Source organism: Typopeltis vanoorti, chromosome 7 (assembly GCF_054136105.1).
Source record: "Typopeltis vanoorti isolate ZY-2024b chromosome 7, IOZ_Tvanoo_1.0, whole genome shotgun sequence".
In the NCBI taxonomy this organism is placed as follows: Eukaryota; Metazoa; Arthropoda; class Arachnida; order Uropygi; family Thelyphonidae; genus Typopeltis; species Typopeltis vanoorti.
Genome location: NC_143555.1, coordinates 27,259,498 through 27,279,581, shown reverse-complemented (window position 1 = coordinate 27,279,581; position 20,084 = coordinate 27,259,498). Strand labels below are relative to the sequence as shown.

Genomic DNA, 20,084 nt, shown 5'->3' with positions numbered 1-20,084 from the left:
ATGGATACAAAGGTGAGAGCAAAGTGATGTAGTGCAAAATGGTAGGGATGATAAGAATATAAATGAAAATCAGTGCTGATCTGGGAAACGAGGATGGTCAGAACAAAGAAGTACCCTATAGCAGAGAGAGTAAAGAGTGATTGTGTTGATGGGATAGCCTCAAGGAGTGGAGAATTGTTATGCTTGTATACTAATGTACAGAGTATCAGAAATAAAGGGACTGAGTTTGTGGCACTGACTGATTCAGTATGCCCAAAGATAACTGGTATAAGTGAAACTTGGCTGATTAAGGATGATATACTGTCAGGACTTGAAATGGTTGGATATAGAATTTTCTGAAAGAATAGGAAGATGAAGTGGAGTACTGTTAATAGTACCAGAGGAATTGTGTCCTTCAAGAGAGTCAAAGTGGAAAATAGTAGTACGTGTGAAGATTTTGAAGTTGTCTGGTGTGACTGAGATCAACAGAATAGTATATCTAATAGGATGCTATAGGCCAGGAAATGTGGAGAGTATTGATTGTGAAATGTTTTATTATTATTATTCCTGACACCTCCAAGGAATCCGAAGACTCATTGCGGGAGGATACCTACAACTGTCTCAACTGATACACCGAACCGCTACTACGAATCGTCTCCATCAACGCCATCTACCGCCCACCTCAACCAACACTACAGCTGGTATTCTATGTCTGTAAATTGTGTGTGTTCTGAAGGGCTGATTTGTCTGTATGTGGGATGAAAAAACCTGCTACCTCCATATGAGATCGGCTAACTCACCTTCAAATGAAAATCGTCCAGATAAAGATTCCTCCCGTCGCGACGAGAATCGAACTTAGGCCTATTCCAATCGAAGGGCGCAATGTACCATCATTCTTCCAATTGTGCTATGGAGGTGCTTAAACAAATTAGTTGGGCAAGTAAAAGGAAGATGATCCTAATGAGAGATTTTAATTATAAGAATGTGGATCGGAAAGGAGATACTGTATAGTAACAAGGAGACTAAATTTACTGAGTTTCTGCAGGATAACTCTCTAAAGTAGCAAGACTTATACGTTGGTTAGACATAACTGGTAATTAGTTTACGGAATTAACAACGCATATAAAGTATATTAATTAAAGGTAACTTTAATGAATAACTTCTATATTTCGGCAACGTCACATTGCCATCTTCAGGAACATAAAGATATGGTATGTGCACTCAGGAACTAACACAAAGCAAATGAGGAAGAAAGCAAGAAACTAATATTGTTCCTAAAGTCCTAATGGTGCCCTCTTGCAGGCTAATTTGGTAGTCTTGGCAGTTGGGCTGAAGTTCTCATAATGAAAGTCTCCCAAATTTTGGGCAGTTTCATGCACCCAAATTTGTTGAGGTTAGGAACGTTTTTTAGAGCTGCTGAAGATTCTTTGAATAATCTTTCGTATTTAAACTTGCTGCGATGAATTATTTTTGTTTTCTTCCAATGAATTTTATGGTGGGTATCTAAGGCATGGTCTGCCAGCCCAGAGCGGCTGTACTGGTGAAACCGGATGTAGTCTTGGTGTTCTGAAATCCTGATATTTGTTGTTCTGCCTGTTTGGCCAAAGTAGGACAATTTGCAGCTGCAAGGGACCTGGTATACACCAGGTAGGTCTAGGGGAAGTGGTTGGTCTTTGGTAGAGCGGATAAGGGATGCCAACTTTTTATATGGTCTGTAACAGGAAGTAAGGTCATATTTTTTGAGGATATTGGTTATTTTCTCAGAGGTGCCCTGGATGTAGGGGATGGTGATAGACTTGGTGTAATCTTTATTGTGGAGGGGGGGAGGAGGGTTGTGGTTTACAGGTTTTAGTATTTTTTGGATTTTTTCCTGAAGATGGCAATGTGACGTTGCCGAAATATAGAAGTTATTCATTAAAGTTACCTTTAATTAATATACTTTATATGCATTGTTAATTCCGTAAACTAATTACCAGTTAAAGTAGCAAGTGATATACGCAACACAAGGTGTTAGATTAGGTGATATTCTCACAGGATGTGGTCGTGAATGGGGTATCAACACTATCACCTGTTGGTGAAAGTGATCATGAGGTATTGATTTGGAAGGTAGTCAAACACGAAAAGGTTATTATCTAGAAGATCTATATATGTGGAACTATAAGGTGGGCGATTATTAAAGTTCCATACTCAACTAGCAGCAATACACTGGGTTGATGAATTGTGTAGAAAAGATGTTGACAGTGCATGAGAAATGATAAGGCAGTATCTAACACAAGTAATCCAAAACTGCATACCAAGAGTTAAGTGAATAATTAGAGTATTAGCAAGATGGGTGAATGGTGAAATCGAGCAAGCAGTGTTATAAAAAAAGTTATAGAGGAAGTACAAGAAACAGTTTGCAGTAAACAGAATATAAAGTGAGGATCAGGAACTTGCCCAAAGAAAAAGTAGAATATGAAAGGAGATTGGCCAGTCAGGTCAAAATTAATCCAAGGGAATTTTTCTGCTATGTGACAAGCAAGAGGAAAAATAATTATGCAGGTTAATAGTTATGGTAGCAGAGTAACCATAGCAAATGATATAATGGAATTATTTAATGAACACTTCATCAGTGTATATCATAGTGGTGTGAATGATGCTATCTAACATGTAGAAAGGAGGCAAGAATTAGGAGAATTAAAGGTGAAAGAATCAGAGGTGTTTCAAGTGTTGCTTGGGATAAGGCTGTGGGAATGGATGAATGTAGGACTGGAACATAACAAAAAATATACAGAATTTTATACCAAAAATGTATGCTTCATGAATCAAAATAATGATTCATAAAGCATGCATATACTAGCTCGTATCTTGGTTGCAACTGAATTATGTGATTACACTATTAGAGTTCAAACTGTACAAGTTGGGTAGATGAAGTACACATGTCCCATTAAAATTATTTATTATGCACTCTACAACCAACAAGCTATAGGCATGGATGTTGAATATAAGTGGGAGATGAGCTTCATCTCTTGGTGTGAGACATTAATCTATTTTGTGGATGGTTGAAGTGGCTTGATAAAGCCACGTGTATGATTTCAGAGAGAAGAGTTTCAGGATTATGTAAAAAAAAAAAAATTTTTTTTAAATTAAAAAGTCCTTAGTTCTCACATAGTATTAATATACTAGAGGTTCACAAACTTTTATAGGTGCAGGTCACATTATAAAAAAAAAGGATGAGCATAAGAAATTTCATATGGATATTTCCATTTACTTCTTTCTGTTATCTGTTAAAACGAGGAAATAATCAAGCAACCAAAAACTATCATGGGACTATAATTACCATCTAATTATTATTACAAAAGAGAATAAATACTGCAAACATAGCAACACTGAAAAAAAAATTTATTTTCACAAATTTTAAGAGAATTTTTTTTTTGAATATAAATAACAGTTGACAAATTTTGTGAAATAAATATTCATTTTTTGTAATTACAAAACAGTGGAAGAAAAACCATGCTTTACTACTACTGTAAAGTAATAAAAGAAGTTTAAGATACAGCAACAATACAAATATATATTTCTATATACATATATACAAATATTCACACATTTTATATAAAAACGATTTTTAATTCAAATATCCAAATTATGTGCATTGTTTATTAAGTTCAGTTTGTATTGAATGACTAAGTACTTCAAGGTAAGAGCTGTGGAATACTCCAGCAGCTATTTCTTTTAAAAATTTTCTGCTGCTGGGAAGAGAATGTTCAGGATTGTATATAAAAGTAATAGCATCTGCAATGTTACTCTTCAGTATTGCATAGATCTTATTATTTTGCAGACTTTCTAAATTTGAAAGTGCTTGTACTGCCTGTTGTGATGGTCTAATATGTTTTACACTTCCTTTCTTATTTTCACCTGAATGCTCTATCTTAGTCATGTGTCCTGGATCAAGTCTGCCTGTGCGTAGACTGCCATCCTCAGGCATCTGTGCCATCAGAAAGGTTGCCAGAGCAAGAGACACAAATTTATATCTTCATTTAAAAAAAAAAAAAAAATCTTGATTAGTAATGCAAATTTTTTATGAAAATAATAATTACTCATTACAAACATCAAATCACTTTCTAACCACTACAAATAACTATAAAAACGTTATGGACCAAATGAGATGGAAAGAGCAACAGGCACATTGTTCATTTATGATAGTGTTGAGAGGATGCAGTTATTGATGGATAAGAAGATTGTTAAAATGTGCTAAAAGAAAATATAAGTATAGATGGTTGGTATGCATTTCAGATCTATAAGGATTTGTATGTGAAGATGAACTGCAATATAGCTGAAGAGAGTACACATCTTGAGGAACGATGATGGATATGGTTTCAAAATGGCTCTGAATAGAATGAAGACTATGAGAATGTACTGGTGTGTTGGTTTCTGTACACATATATAAAGCATAAAGCCAGATAATAAATTTCTAATAACAGCCAGCAAAGTGAATGGGATACTGTAGGAAGTTTAACTCCTTTCATTATAACATTAGCTAGTTATGGACCAACTTCTGTTTATTACCAAAAGTTTGAAAAGAAAGTGATGATTGTTATGACCAGAAGAAATGATTTGAAAGGAGAGAAATATGCAATCAGAGAGGATATGAAAAATCAAAATTGAAGAGTAAAGAAGAAAGATTGTGAGACTGCTGCTGATATCAAATGTTTTGAATCCAGTTAGAGTTGAGACGTATGACTGCAATACTAATAAAAATTTTTCATGTGTCAGTGAGTTTGAAGCCACCTGGTGTGAGGTGGAATCTAACAAGATTAAATACACAGTGGGGTATTGTTACAGACCTGGTGGATTAGTTGCTAGTGACGACGAAATGCATCAACAAAAATATACGATGGGCAGGAAAAGAGTAATCATAATGGTGCACTTCAATTATTCAAATGTTGATTGGGTAGCTATGAAATTGCACAAGAAGAATGAAACTGAATTTATTGAGCTGTTGTGAGACAACTTCCTCAAGCAGTATGTGACAGTAAGAACTCAAGGTCAAAGAGTGTTAGATCTGATTACAGTAGGGGGGGGGGTCAGGTAAAGACATAACTATTCTGCCTCCAGTTGGTGGTGATTATGCAGTACTCCCTTGGCAAGTGGCTAAATTTATGAATGTTCTATTCAACAAAGGTTACATGCTGAACTACAAGGCAGGAAATTATTTCCACCTGAGGGGTATCCTGATTCTGTGCCATGGTATCAGTTATTGGATGGGAAGGATATCGACAGTGCATGTAAAGTGTTTAAAAAACACTTAAATAATGCAATATCAGAATGTGTGTCGAGAGTTCAAAGAATGAATTGAGTAGGATTGAAATGAATGCGTAATCTGATTAAGCAAGAGATTCATAAGAAAAAGATGACGTGGAAGGAATATCTTGTGCATGAGGATGATGTCAGTTATGATTATAGTGAGCAGCAGGCCAGAAGAGTTACAAGTGTTGTACAGAACGCTACCTGAATATAAAAAAGAAACTGGCTCTGCAAGTTAAAGACAATCCTAAAGAATTCTATCGTTATGTTGCAAGTAAAAGAAAGAACGAATTTCAAAGAATAACTCTACTGAATGCAGATGGTATGCAGGTGACTGATACAGAAGTGATTGTTCAACTAATGAGTAGAAATTTTGCTAAAAGCTATAAACCTGGTATAATGCAACATTGAACTCACTGCTATCTCTTCACCACATGAGGAAACTCGTGGATGAGGATGAAGTACTAAACTGCTGCACAAACTAGGTGATATCCCACTGATGGGATATCACCTAGGATGCTAAAAGAGTGTTCAGCTGAACTGGCTATTCCCTTGACCAAGCTATATTATTTAAGTCTTAGAACAGGGAAAATTCCATAGGAGTGGAAGGAATGTATGGTAATCCCATTGCACAAGGGTGGTGCAAAGACAGATGTATCCAGCTATTGACCAATCAGTAATCTCAGGAGTGGTGGTGAAAATTTTGGAAAAGTTGGTTAGGGCTCGCATTCAGAAATGGGTTGACAGAGAATCTCTACTTTGCAATAAACAACATGGGTTTACTAAGGGAAGGTCATATCTTAGAAACTTGTTCACATTCTATAATAATGTTAGCAATGAGTTACACAAGGGGGAATGGATACACCATGATACTTTTGACAGAATACAGCATGGAAGACTGTTGCATAAATTGGAGAATACGGGATTGGGTTATAAATTTTTTTTTTTTAAATAACAAAACCTGTGGTGCGTTCATAATTAGAAGAAACACATGTATAAACCACAGTGAAAATTATTTAATTGTAAATATTTCATCCTAAGTATCTTAGGGCATCATCAGTACAGTATTTAAACAAAAATTAGGAATAACATACAGTTAGGGCGCATGATTACAATAGAATCTCATGAAAACGTGCTAAAGTAGTACAAAAAAAAAAAAAACGTTAATTATTTAACACAGTTTTGTATGATAATTTCCCATACTTTAGGAATAGTAAGAACGTCGTTGCGGTTTAGGTTTGGTCTGTGTAGTAGGGCTTCAGAACTTTCTTTGTATAAACGTTCATGTTTAAATAAAGATCTATGTAAAAATTTAGCCTTTTCCCAATGGATCCTATGGTTTGGATTTTCAATTCCGTGTTGAGAGAGGCCAGATTTTTGCGGTTTAAGAAGACGAATGTGGTCTTGATGTTCCGAGATGCGTTTCTGAACAGACCTACCTGTCTGTCCAAAGTAAGATAATTTGCATGAGCATGGAATCTCATAAACACCAGGTAACATCAAGGGTGAGAATTTGTCCTTAGGAGAGGGTAATAAGTTGTAAATTTGGTTGATAGGTTTGTAAGTAGTGACAAAATTGTATTTCTTCATAATTTTAGAAAGACGTTCTGAGATGCCTTTAACGTAAGGTATGGAAATCCTATGCACTTCTTCTTGTCTGGTTTGATGTATGCAGAAGTGACTGATGATTTTTTGAGTTGTTGTTTTGGGATTATATCCATTTAGGATGGCTGTATTTTTGATAACTTCTAATTCCTGGTTTAAAGATTCTTCAGAGGAGCAGAATTTGTGTGCTCTGGAAACTAGTGATTTAATAATGCCAGATTTCTGAGATGGATGATGAGCAGAAGAATTGTGAATGTAGCGACCCGAGAATGTAGGCTTGCGAAAGACGGAAGTGGCGATGGAACCGTCTTCTTTTCTTTTGATGTGTAAATCCAAAAAAGAGATACCCTGTGGAGATTCTTTTTCTAACGTAAAGTTGATGCGATGATGAAGAAGGTTAATTTTATCTAAAAACAGTTGTAATTCAGGTTCGGGATGATTCCATACTGCAAATACGTCATCGACATATCTTAGCCAAATTTTTGGTTTGGGTTCAAAAGTGAATATTTTTTCCTCAAGGTGTTCTAGAAACAAATTTGCTAGGTTTGGTGATAAAGGAGATCCATCCCATTGCTGTTCCTTCCTCTTGCTTGTAAATTTGATCTTTCCAGGTGAAGTAACCTGATGCAATAACAAACTTGAACAATTCAACTATATCAGACGGAAATTTTTGAGTTAGTAATTCTATTGTTTCTTTATGGGGAATATTAGTGAAGAGGGAGACAATGTCGAAGCTGATTAACAAGTCAGTTTTCGATAGTTGAATGTCTTTAATTTTTGTGTGAAACTCAGTAGAATTTTTGATTGAAGAGACTGAGTGGCCTATGTGAGGGCAAAGAAGGTTAGATAAGAATCTTGATAACTTGTACGTTGGACAGCCGATACAGTCTACGACAGGTCTAAGTGGAACATTAGTTTTGTGTAGCTTAGGTAAGCCATAAATTCTAGGAGGTCTTGCATGGTATGTCTTAAGTTTTTTGATTGTTTCTTCATCTAAGGAGGAAGTTTCATTAAGTAGCTTATTTAATTTTCTGAGTTGATGATTCGTAGGATCAAAATCCAATTTGGAGTAAGTATTACGATCTCGAAGAAGTAAATTAATTTTACGGTCATATGAATTGGTATCAAGAACCACAGTGGCATTTCCTTTATCAGCTCTAGTAATGATTAAATTTTTGTTACATTTTAGGGAAATAATAGCTTTCAATTCCGACGGTGGGATGTTTAATTCTGAAGGGTTGGCATTGTAGATCACTTTAGCTACTTCGAAACGAAGTTTGTTGGCTTCAATACTGGAGAGATGGTTGATGTTTCTTTCTATATTATGTATAAAGTCTAAATATGGGAAACACTTTGGTGAAATCGCAAATTTATGGCCTCTTGCTAGAACATTTAATTCATCTTTTGTTAGTTGACGGTTAGATAAATTGACTACCCATTTTTTCCGTTGGTAATTTGTTAGTGATCTTTTTTGATCGATTTAATAGATTAAGGTATTTAATATGTAGAGCACTATTGCTTTTATCAAAAGCTTTTTTTCCCGAATTCTTTGAGACAGTTATAATTAATTGTAGCAATTCTTGATTTAAGAAACAATCAAAAAACTTAAGACATACCATGCAAGACCTCCTAGAATTTATGGCTTACCTAAGCTACACAAAACTAATGTTCCACTTAGACCTGTTGTAGACTGTATCGGCTGTCCAACGTACAAGTTATCAAGATTCTTATCTAACCTTCTCCGCCCTCACATAGGCCACTCAGTCTCTTCAATCAAAAATTCTACTGAGTTTCACACAAAAATTAAAGACATTCAACTATCAAAAACTGACTTGTTAATCAGCTTCGACATTGTCTCCCTCTTCACTAACATTCCCCATAAAGAAACAATAGAATTACTAACTCAAAAATTTCCGTCTGATATAGTTGAATTGTTCAAGTTTGTTATTGCATCAGGTTACTTCACCTGGAAAGGTCAAATTTACAAACAAGAGGAAGGAACAGCAATGGGATCTTCTTTATCACCAAACCTAGCAAATTTGTTTCTAGAACACCTTGAGGAAAAAATATTCACTTTTGAACCCAAACCAAAAATTTGGCTAAGATATGTCGATGACGTATTTGCAGTATGGAATCATTCTGAACCTGAATTACAACTGTTTCTAGATAAAATTAACCTTCTTCATCATCGCATCAACTTTACATTAGAAAAAGAATCTCCACAGGGTATCTCTTTTTTGGATTTACACATCAAAAGAAAAGAAGACGGTTCCATCGCCACTTCCGTCTTTCGCAAGCCTACATTCTCGGGTCGCTACATTCACAATTCTTCTGCTCATCATCCATCTCAGAAATCTGGCATTATTAAATCACTAGTTTCCAGAGCACACAAATTCTGCTCCTCTGAAGAATCTTTAAACCAGGAATTAGAAGTTATCAAAAATACAGCCATCCTAAATGGATATAATCCCAAAACAACAACTCAAAAAATCATCAGTCACTTCTGCATACATCAAACCAGACAAGAAGAAGTGCATAGGATTTCCATACCTTACGTTAAAGGCATCTCAGAACGTCTTTCTAAAATTATGAAGAAATACAATTTTGTCACTACTTACAAACCTATCAACCAAATTTACAACTTATTACCCTCTCCTAAGGACAAATTCTCACCCTTGATGTTACCTGGTGTTTATGAGATTCCATGCTCATGCAAATTATCTTACTTTGGACAGACAGGTAGGTCTGTTCAGAAACGCATCTCGGAACATCAAGACCACATTCGTCTTCTTAAACCGCAAAAATCTGGCCTCTCTCAACACGGAATTGAAAATCCAAACCATAGGATCCATTGGGAAAAGGCTAAATTTTTACATAGATCTTTATTTAAACATGAACGTTTATACAAAGAAAGTTCTGAAGCCCTACTACACAGACCAAACCTAAACCGCAACGACGTTCTTACTATTCCTAAAGTATGGGAAATTATCATACAAAACTGTGTTAAATAATTAACGTTTTTTTTTTTTTTGTACTACTTTAGCACGTTATGCACGTTTTCATGAGATTCTATTGTAATCATGCACCCTAACTGTATGTTATTCCTAATTTTTGTTTAAATACTGTACTGATGATGTCCTAAGATACTTAGGATGAAATATTTATAATTAAACAATTTTCACTGTGGTTTATACATGTGTTTCTTCTAATTGGGTTATAAATTATCGGCATGGGTAAGAGGATGCTGACTGAGAGATATCAAAAAGTGGTATATGGGGAGGGGGTGCAAATCTGCAAGGTTAAAGGTAACCAGTGGCGTACCGCAAGGATCAGTCCTTGGTACATTGTTATTCAATCTGTACATTAATGACATGAGGAAGGATTTCGCACGTGACACGGTATGATGCAAAAATAGGTAGGGTAATCAGGAATGTTGCTGATATGCAGTACTTGCAGAATAATTTGAATAGCCTGTGAAAATGGCTGTCATATTAATGTTAATAAAAGTAAAGTCATGCACTTTGGTGTGATTAGATATCCAATGTTGTATAATATATATATTGTAATATTGTATAATATAATATGCAGTGGTGGAGACAGAGTCATAGTGTAGGTGTCCTCCCTCGGTGAGTTTCTGGACTCGTTGGAGGTGTCACAAAATAATAATAATAATGTTGGTGGGATTATGCTTGAAGAAAGTGACGAGGCAAGAGATCTTGGAATTTTAGTAGACAGGAAGTTGAAGTTCAAAGGTCATACAGAAAAAATTTATAAATACTCAGAGAATAATGGCAATGCTGAAATGAACCAAGATATGCAAAGATAAGTCATTTTGCCTCTTTAAAAGGCCTTGATAAGACCTTACTTGAACTACAGCATGCAAATCTGGTCTCCTGGTTTCTGTGGATTCTGATGCAGGGGAGACAGTGCAAAGAGACGTCAAAAATGATATCAGGATGATGAAATACAAATTATGAAGACAGACTGAGAATTTGTAAACTGCAGACACTAGCAAGCAGGAGAAAGACGACTGATATGATGGAGATTTACAAACTTCTTAAAGGGTTATATAGAATTTCAGTAGAAGGAATTTTTCATTTTATGGAGGGTTGGGAAAGGACATCAGTGGAAGTTGAGAATGAATGCTGTCATGAAGGAGATCAAGGCTAGATTTTTCTCTCATAGGGTAGTGCCTGAATGGAATGGATTGCCATTGGATGTTGTGTGTGTGTGCAAGTAGTGTAAACGAATTCAAGAATAGATATGAAAGCTGGTGCGAATAGTATGGCCTCCCTCAATAAGTTCCTGACTACCTGGAGGTCTTTCCTAATAATAATAATAACTGTGAGTACAAATGCATGTACACAAATGACAGAAGTATCAGGAATTGTGTACATGCATTTCTACATCCCTTTGGCATTCATCAGCTTGACTTGGTCAAAAATTATAGGCATCAGTCAGATCTGAATAACATAAAATGATATAGTTACAGGGATAGAATGTAAAAAGTACTGTATTTTCATGGGAAGATAAAGGGAATGGGACAGGTAGTGGAGTATTGCTGATGATAGTTGCAGATCAACACAGTCGCTGCCACGCTACTTCGGCATAGTCTGTTCCTGTACGCCGAGCAATTTCACTTCTTCAAGGTTAGTAAGGTACTCTCGTTGCCGGCGGTCAGCGTCATACAAGTATACTCGTAGTTGGCTTGTGAAGAGCATATACCATCTATGAGAATACACAGTTTTGATGCTAGCTCCACAAGCCAAGCATTTTCACTTCTTCAGGGTCAGTACGGTAATCTCGTTGCCGGCAGTAAGCATCATACGAGTATACTCGTAGTTGGCAGCGAACATGTTAAACAATCAACAAAATTAGAAGTTAAAGAGGATTTTAGATCTGGCAGGGGAAGGTAGTTCATTTGAGGATGTCTAGTGTGAGAAAGGCCAATATAACCAAGCTAACATCACTCCTGTCTTAGTATCTCCCATAATGCAAAACACATCTCCTTGCGGATATGTATAATGTTAAGCATTAAGGGAAGGGCCACTACCCAGACTATTTTCGACTTCAATAAAGGTCGAAACTATTCTGGGTAGTGGCTCTTCCCTTAATGCATAACATTATACATATCTGCAAGGAGATGTGTTTTGCATTATGGGAGATACTGAGATAGGAGTGATGTTAGCTTGGTCCACCTTTGCAAAGAGTTGCCCAGTGTTGTACTACCTTACCCCAGTCCTGAAGACATTTTCAGGTGCAAACTTTGTTTGCTCACACCTGGATAAAGGATTAAACTAAATTTATTATAGTCTAACCAAGTGAAAAATAAACTTTCAACATCTTTCTCTAAATCCAGAGTAATTTAATAAAAAGGTGACACACCTTTTGGCAACTCCTATAGGTAAAGATGACCTCGCAATTGCTTCTGCCTGGTATCTCCACTTCTGGGCCTGGCTCCCACTGAAGTTTATTTTTCACTTGTTTGCTCACTCTTGGATAAAGGATTAAACTAAATTTATTATAGTCTAAACAAGTGAAAAATAAACTTTCAACATTTATGTACAAATTAAACAACAATGGCTCCAATCACACCACTGGTCACCTGCGTATCCTGGACTCTGCTCCTCCATACACCACCTTCTGGTATCTCTCCCTGGGCCATTCTTCTATCCATTTCACCAGTTTAGTATCCATCCCCATCTGCACAACAGTATTCCATGGGGTATCCTGTCAAAAGCCTTTATCAAAATCCAGAAGTACCACTGTGTAGCCATTTCCTTTGTCCAACTCGGATGTCATTCTATTATAAAAAGTTAATAAATTGCTAAGGCAGGATTGACCTTTAACAAAACCATGTATGATATAGAGTATCATATCCTGATCAACCCATTCTTAAATTTTGTCTTTAACCAACTTTTCCAATACTTATACCACCACTTCCGAGATGGTGATTGGCCAGTAATTAACTACCAGTTTTAGAGCCACCTTTATGCAAAGGAACTACTTTGCCTTCGTTCCACTTCCTAGGGACCATAGGAAACTTAAGTTAAATAACCAAGTAAGAAGCTTTGACAATTCCTTTGCACATTCACTCAACACTCGAGCTAATATTCCATCTAAACCTAGTTTAGATGGAATAATTTAAATGCAAACAGCAGTGTTTGCATTTAAATTTTGCAATATACTAAGTACCTCTGATTTCTTAACTTCAATTCTCACATTAGTTTTTGCTACAGGTACAGAGATAGCCTCACTTGGGTGATAGACTTTTAAAAAGTGAACACTCAGTAACTCTACTATTCCATCTGAATTTGTCACCTCAATACCATCAGCACCCACTAAAGTTATCCTTCCGAAGTCATTCTTCCTTTTACTTGCCACATAGCGGAAGAACTCTCTGGGATTACCCTTATCTCCTTGGCTAAGGTCTTCTCATAATCTGATTTAGCTTTTCTTACTATGCTGGTAACCTTCCTAGCTTACCAAAGACTCTCCCATACTTAGTCCTGTTCTAGTTACTTCAGCTAAAGTCCTAATTTCTCTATTCAACACATTTAACTGAGTTTTTTTTTTAATTTCCAGAACATCCTTACCGAGCACTTCCAATTCCTCTTGCAGAAGATGAAGGTCACTTTTCATTTTCATGAACTCCTGCCGAAGTTCTTCCGCTATGGTCCCGATCTGCTTCCATTCCTAATCGCTTCAGTCTATCCACACTTCTCACAAATCAGTCCACAAATCCTTCACATTCTTCGGCGCATACATGTGGCAGTTTCTGCAATGCATCCATTGCGAAAAATCCAAACGCAGAGCCAGAATTAGAAGTCCCCAAGCTGCTGACGTACGTCTCTTGTTGAACGCTGAAGTAGTGAAACAGCAGCAAAAACACAATATATACAACAGAGTTTCAAACAATAACACCACTAAAGGACACTCGTATTCAACCGAAGCACAACTGCAGCACAATTTGAGACAAAAAGGTACACTATACTTTAATTTAAAAACACGTTTTATAGCATAACTCAAACACGACCGTCACATTCACTAGCGACGCTAACGCCATATTCAAGAATGCAGGCAACTATTGAAGTACCTTATGGTTCTATACTAGGGTCACTATTCTTCAATCTGTATATCAACGATATAGGAAAAGATTTAGGGGGGGGGGGAGGATTTTCAGGTGTTTGCTGATGATGCAAAAGTTGGGAGAGCAGTAGTTAATAAAGGTGATGGAGATATTTGGCAGGACGATTTAAATAAAATGGAACTGTGTGCAAGGAATAATGGTTTTCAATTTAATGTTGCAAAATGTAAGACTTTTATCACTTTTGGATGAAAAGGTTACATGGTACTGGTTTGCAGAAAACTGACGAGTCTAGGAACTTTAGAATAATGCTGGACAGAGAGTGTAACTTCAGATGGCATATTGCAAAGTTGGCAACATAGTTCAAAGGATTACTTGGATGTTGAAAAACATGCTAACAAGTAAATATAGGGAAGTTATTATCCCTCTTTACAGTCAAGAGCAGTTCAGCAGCATCTACTGACTACTCTTCAGAGATTTGGTCAACTGCGTTTCTTGGGGGGATCAGAAGGTGTTAGAGAGGATACAGAGATGAGTGATTGAGCTGGTGGCAGGTCTGTAGAATGCTCCCTATTAGGACGGGCTGAAGGTGTGTGGGTTACAAATTCAGTTGATAGGCAGAAAAGAGAGCATATGATAGAAACTTATAGTATAATATACTATAAGTTATGCCCTCTTTTTAGGGGCTTTATGACATTGATGCAAAGGAAATGTATCAATATATGAAAAATTTTACAGTGGGTCAGACATCATATCTTGCTTGTCCCTTAGATTTATATTCATGATTATTAAATTCTATGTATGGCATTGTAATATGTTGACAATTAACTTGATGATTTTCACTGGTGGTGGGAAATGCTAGTCCAGATTTATATGCCTGTTTATTCTCCATATTTCTGAACTATTCTTCTTGATGGATTTTTCTAGACTGCCACATCTGTCTAATGTAACAAACTAGGTTTTCTCAAGAGATGCAGAGAAATGATAATATTATTTCAAAGTTTCTGTCAATGAAGAATCAGTTTAGAAACAAACAAACAAAAAAAAAGCAATATTATTTGCTTCATTAGAGGGTCCCATGCCACCAAGCATGTCCCCAGGTTGCAGATATGGCCTCTGGATACAGAGGTTAGCTGCGAATAAACAGGGAAACCTGTGAATAAGCAGTCGTGGACAATGGGATGGCATCTACCAACAGGAAGTGGTGAGATAGACAGTGGCATGGTTATCTCTACAAAAAAACCACACATTTCCACTGACGGGGATGCGCCATGTAGCTGCCATTCAATAAGTTACAGCCCGCTGGAAGTTGGGGCAGCAACAACTTTCATCCTGATCAAGAGGAAGATCACCACAGGTGACAAGTGTAAAGGATACTGTGGTAGGCAGATAACCATGAAGAATGAGAAACGGCTAGCACACTGAGCCTCTCCAGAAGGCAAGGAGATACCACATTTTTCTATTTTTCCCTAATAAGATAGCAGTATGGATAGACATTCTAAAAGATAGTAAAGCACACAATGGCTCAATACTTGTGCGCGGAAGGGGAAGAAACAAGGCTTCTCAGGTCATAAAACAGCAAAATCCTTGTACATTCACTGGGATATGGAATGTGAGAAGCCTACTACAAACTGGAAAATTTGAAGAGAGAAATGGATAGATTAAAAATAGTCATATTGGGAATTAGTGAAATGAGATGGAATGGAACTGGAGACTTCTGGAGTGGTGATTACAGAATTATTTATTCAGGTGATGAGACAGCAAAAAATGGAGTTGCAGTGGTTCTCAATAAGGAATGGGGAAGAAGAGTAATCAACTCAGTAAAATGTAGTAGCAGATTGATAATGATAAAACTAGAAGCAAAACTAACAAATATTATAATAATACAAGCTTATATGCCTACTAGCGACCACAGTGATGATGAAGTTCAGAGAGTATATGTAGATATTAAAAATCTAATCAAACTCACCAAAAAGGAAGATAATCTTATTGTCATGGGTGATTGGAATGCAGTCATTGGTGAAGGCAAAGATGGTAGAGAGGTTGGAAAGTATGGACTTGGATGCCAAAATGAAAGAGGAGATAGACTTCTGCCACCAATTCAATCTGATCATTACTAATACCTGGTTATGAGGTACCAAAAAGAGGAAGGTATACTTGGAAAATGCCAGGGGATATAGGAAGGTACCAAATAGATTATATTATGACAAGAAATAGATTTAAAAATCAAGTAAAATCATGCAAAAGTTACCTGGGAACTGATGTTGACAGTGATCCCAATTTGGTTTTATTGAAATGTAATCTGAAATTTAAAAAGCTGTCTCAACCAAGGAAAAGGCCCAAATGGAACATAAATAACCTGAAAACAGAGGAAAACCATAGAAACTATAAAGAGCAACTGATGAAAGCATTAAAACTAGAGAGAGGGAAAAGAAAAACATAGAGGAAAAATGGATTCATTTTAAGGATACAATCATCAAGGCTGCCAATGACTGCATAGGATTAATGAACAAGCAAATAAAAAAGCCATGGATCACCCAGGACATTCTAGATCTAATAGATGGAAATACAAAACCTTCCTAAAGGAAAAAAGACAAATATAAACATATAAAAAATAAGACAAATAGAAAGTGTAAAGAAGCAAAAGAACAATGGTATACAGAGAAATGTAAAGAAATAGAAGATCTAACAAAGACTGGGAGAATTGATAAAGCTCATAACATTATAAAAGGAATAAGCCAGCAAAACAAGACAAGAAGTACAATTATCAAAAATCAATAAAATAAAATAAAATAAAATAAACAAAAAATTTCTTCCTTATCTACTAATAGATAAGGAAGAAATTTCAGAAAGATGGAAGGAGTACTTAGAAGATCTATATAGTGGAAAAGATCTAGACGCCAAGGCTATAGAAGATGAAACAAGACTTGATGTGGAAGAAATTGGTCCAACTATATTAAAAGATGAATTTGAATGGGCACTGAATGAATTGTCAACCAACAAGGCACCAGGTATTGATAACATTCCTTCAGAATTAATACAATACTCAGGAAACATAACTAAGTCATACCTTTTCAAGATCATAAAGGATATTTATGAAATGGGGATCATACCCAAATATTTTACACAATGCTCTATCACACCCATTCCTAAAGTAAATAATGTAAACAAGTATGAAAATCATCGAACAATAAGCTTAATATCACATGCTTCGAAAATACAAAAAAGACTAACAAAGAAGGTTGAAGAATATGTTGGCAATAACCATTCAGGAAACAGCAGGGGACAAAAGAAGCAATCCTAGCTCTAAGAAAGTTTTCAAAAGAAGATTTGAGAAGAATCAAAATACTCTGATAGTCTTTCTTGACTTGGAGAAAGCCTTCAACAGTATTGACTGGAACCAAATGTTTCACCTCCTAAAAACAATAAAGGTAGATTGGAGAGATAGAAGGCTCATATTTCATCTTTACAAGCATCAAGAAGCCCTAATAGAAACAGCCAGCAATAAAACAAAAACCGAATTAGCAAGAATACGTAGAGATGTAAGACAGGGGTACTCTCTTTCACCCATACTGTTTAATCTCTACATCGAAGAAGCAATAAATAAATTGAAAGAACTAATAGAAACAGGAATTAAGATAAATGGAATTGATATTAACTGGAAGAAATTCCAGTTAATATCAATCCTGAAAGCCACCCTGAAAGATGGAAGAAATTTTCACATTTTGTTTTCACAAGAAAACAAAATGATTAATTACAAGTAAAGCAAATCCAATGAAACATGGAAATAAATAATAACCTAATACAACAAGTATCCTCTTTTAAATATCTTGGAAGTCTTATCACAGAAGACGGAAGAAACCAATCAGATATTAAAGCACGAATAATCCAAGCCAAAAAAAGCATTCTACAACAGAAGAAACATTTTTACCAGTAAAGGACTTAACGTCCAGGTCAAAAAAAAAAAAAAAAAAGGCTAGTGAAAACATACATATGGACCATTGCATTATATGGTTCTGAGGCCTGGACTAACAAAATAAGACATCAAAAAGTTGGAGGCATTTGAACTTTGGTGCTGGAGAAAGATGATGAAAACTAGTTGGACAGAAAGGAAAAGTAATGATGAAGTTTTAAATATAGTTCATGAAGAGTGGTCATTAATGAAACACATCAATAAGAGAAGAAAAATCCTAATTGGACACCATTTGAGGCATGGGGGACTGATTACAGAAATAATGGCAAGGGACTGTAGAAGGAAAGAGGACACAAGGCAGATCAAGAATTTCATATATATAAATAACATAATGATGCTAACTGGCGCTAAGAGTTATGAAGAGATAAAAAGGAGATCACAAGACAGGATGTTATAATGTACTGCTATAATTACCAATATTTGGATTGATGCACCAAAGAAGAAGAGTAGAGCTGTATTTGTGTGTGTGTGAGAGAACATATAACACTCTATGAATATCATTTAAGTCAAGGGTACAGCCTTTCAAAAGTCTGTCTATTAATTTCCATAAGGCTTTTTCTGACATGGAATTCAGTAGGCAGACTAATTAACCTCTGTTAAAAACAGAAAATTGCACTACAAAAGAAATTCACTAATCTCTTAAAAAAGAGTGGTAAATTTAATCAACAATCTCACTGCCAAAAAACAATGTAGTAATTAATTGTTCTTAATGTATTCTCTCTTGAAAGTAACAGAATATATTAGGATTTAAGTTTGCAATATCTCCAAAGTTGGAATTATGGGAAATATTGAAAAAAGAAGAAAAAATATATCAAATTCCTAAAGATTTAGAAGACATCATCCACATAAGAAAAGCAGCAATTATAATTCATTCTAAGCCACCATCTAGAAATATCTGAAGTTCTGAATACAATGCTTTGAAAGATCTTAGTAATAATGAAAGCATCACAATACTAAAAGCAGACCAAGGTGATGCAACTGTGATTTTGGATTCACATTATTATATAAAGAAAATGAATGATCTACTAAATGATACTAACACATACAAGTCATTAAATATTGACCCAACCTGGAAAATTCATAACGTAAATGATTTAATAAGAGATCTCTGCAACTTGCCCAAAGCTGTCAGAATAAATTACCGTATTTTTCTGTGTATAAGATGAATCCTACTTTTTCGAACCCAAAATTAAGAAATCAATATTTAAACATCTCCACTGTCTAATCATACACTCAGTGGGAGGAGGTCCAAACTGTCTCTCTCTGAAGCTTTATTTCCATGTTCTTTTGCATAATTGATGACTTTTAACTTGAATTTCGAAGAATGTGATAATCATTTTTTTATTTTTGGACATTTTTATGGGCTAGTGCTCAAAATATTGGTAATGCATTAACTTACCCTGTCAACGAGTTGCAGACGTATGAATGCATCAGCGTTCTGATTAGTTTATTCAGAATCAGCCGTTAATGACATCAATCGATAGAGTTAACAAAGGCTAGTAATTGGAGGAAGCCTGTTCGTGGAGACAAGGTACGGGCAGTTTTGCCATGGCAACCATGGGTCTTTCAACTGGTTACCCCTAATTTTTGGTCTAAAAATTTTAGAAAAAAGTATTGTCTTATACACACGGAAAAATATGGTACTTCAAAAGATTTGGTTATTCCAAGTATTTATGGTGCTCTTAAGATCGATTATGCAGACATTCCACTTAGATCAACAGTAGATGCCAGACATTCCCCAACATACTACCCATGTAACACCACCACATGTAGGAAAAATGTCATCTTATAAAATCCATTTTTTCCATGAGAGTGTCTGGGGTTTATCTTTAAGTGATATCCTTGCCAAAATTTTTTTGATAAGTGGATTCTCATTGAATGGAATTGAATTCTCATTTTTAGAGTTGTCTCTGAAGTAACACCATAGGTCATGCAACCGATGTGCTCAACAGAGAAGCACTTGCGATCATAAATTTCAGGTATCGTGCAAATATCAGATGGTGGAACAGACGTGTGTTTCAGATGCTGTTGACATTTTCTTAGCTACCATCTTCTCAGCATAAGAGGATCTCAGAACGGACAGTGGTGGTTTACTTTCTTTTTGAATTCTGATATGACATATTTTGTTTTGTGTTAATTTTTTGTATTTATTTT

General features: G+C 35.8%; 1 protein-coding gene across 2 annotated transcripts in view; it reads right to left on the bottom strand.

Moving 5' to 3' along the window:
• Nucleotides 1-3,347: 3,347 nt before the first annotated feature.
• The window catches only part of Epg5 (ectopic P-granules autophagy protein 5), a 923,436-nt gene continuing 906,699 nt past the window's right edge, over nucleotides 3,348-20,084 (bottom strand). For both annotated transcript variants that reach the window (XM_090395199.1, XM_090395200.1), the window contains exon 46: nucleotides 3,348-3,992. In XM_090395199.1, the coding sequence (XP_090251325.1) occupies nucleotides 3,605-3,992 (388 nt within the window). In that variant the 3' untranslated portion in view covers nucleotides 3,348-3,604. The remainder of the gene's footprint in view (nucleotides 3,993-20,084) is intronic.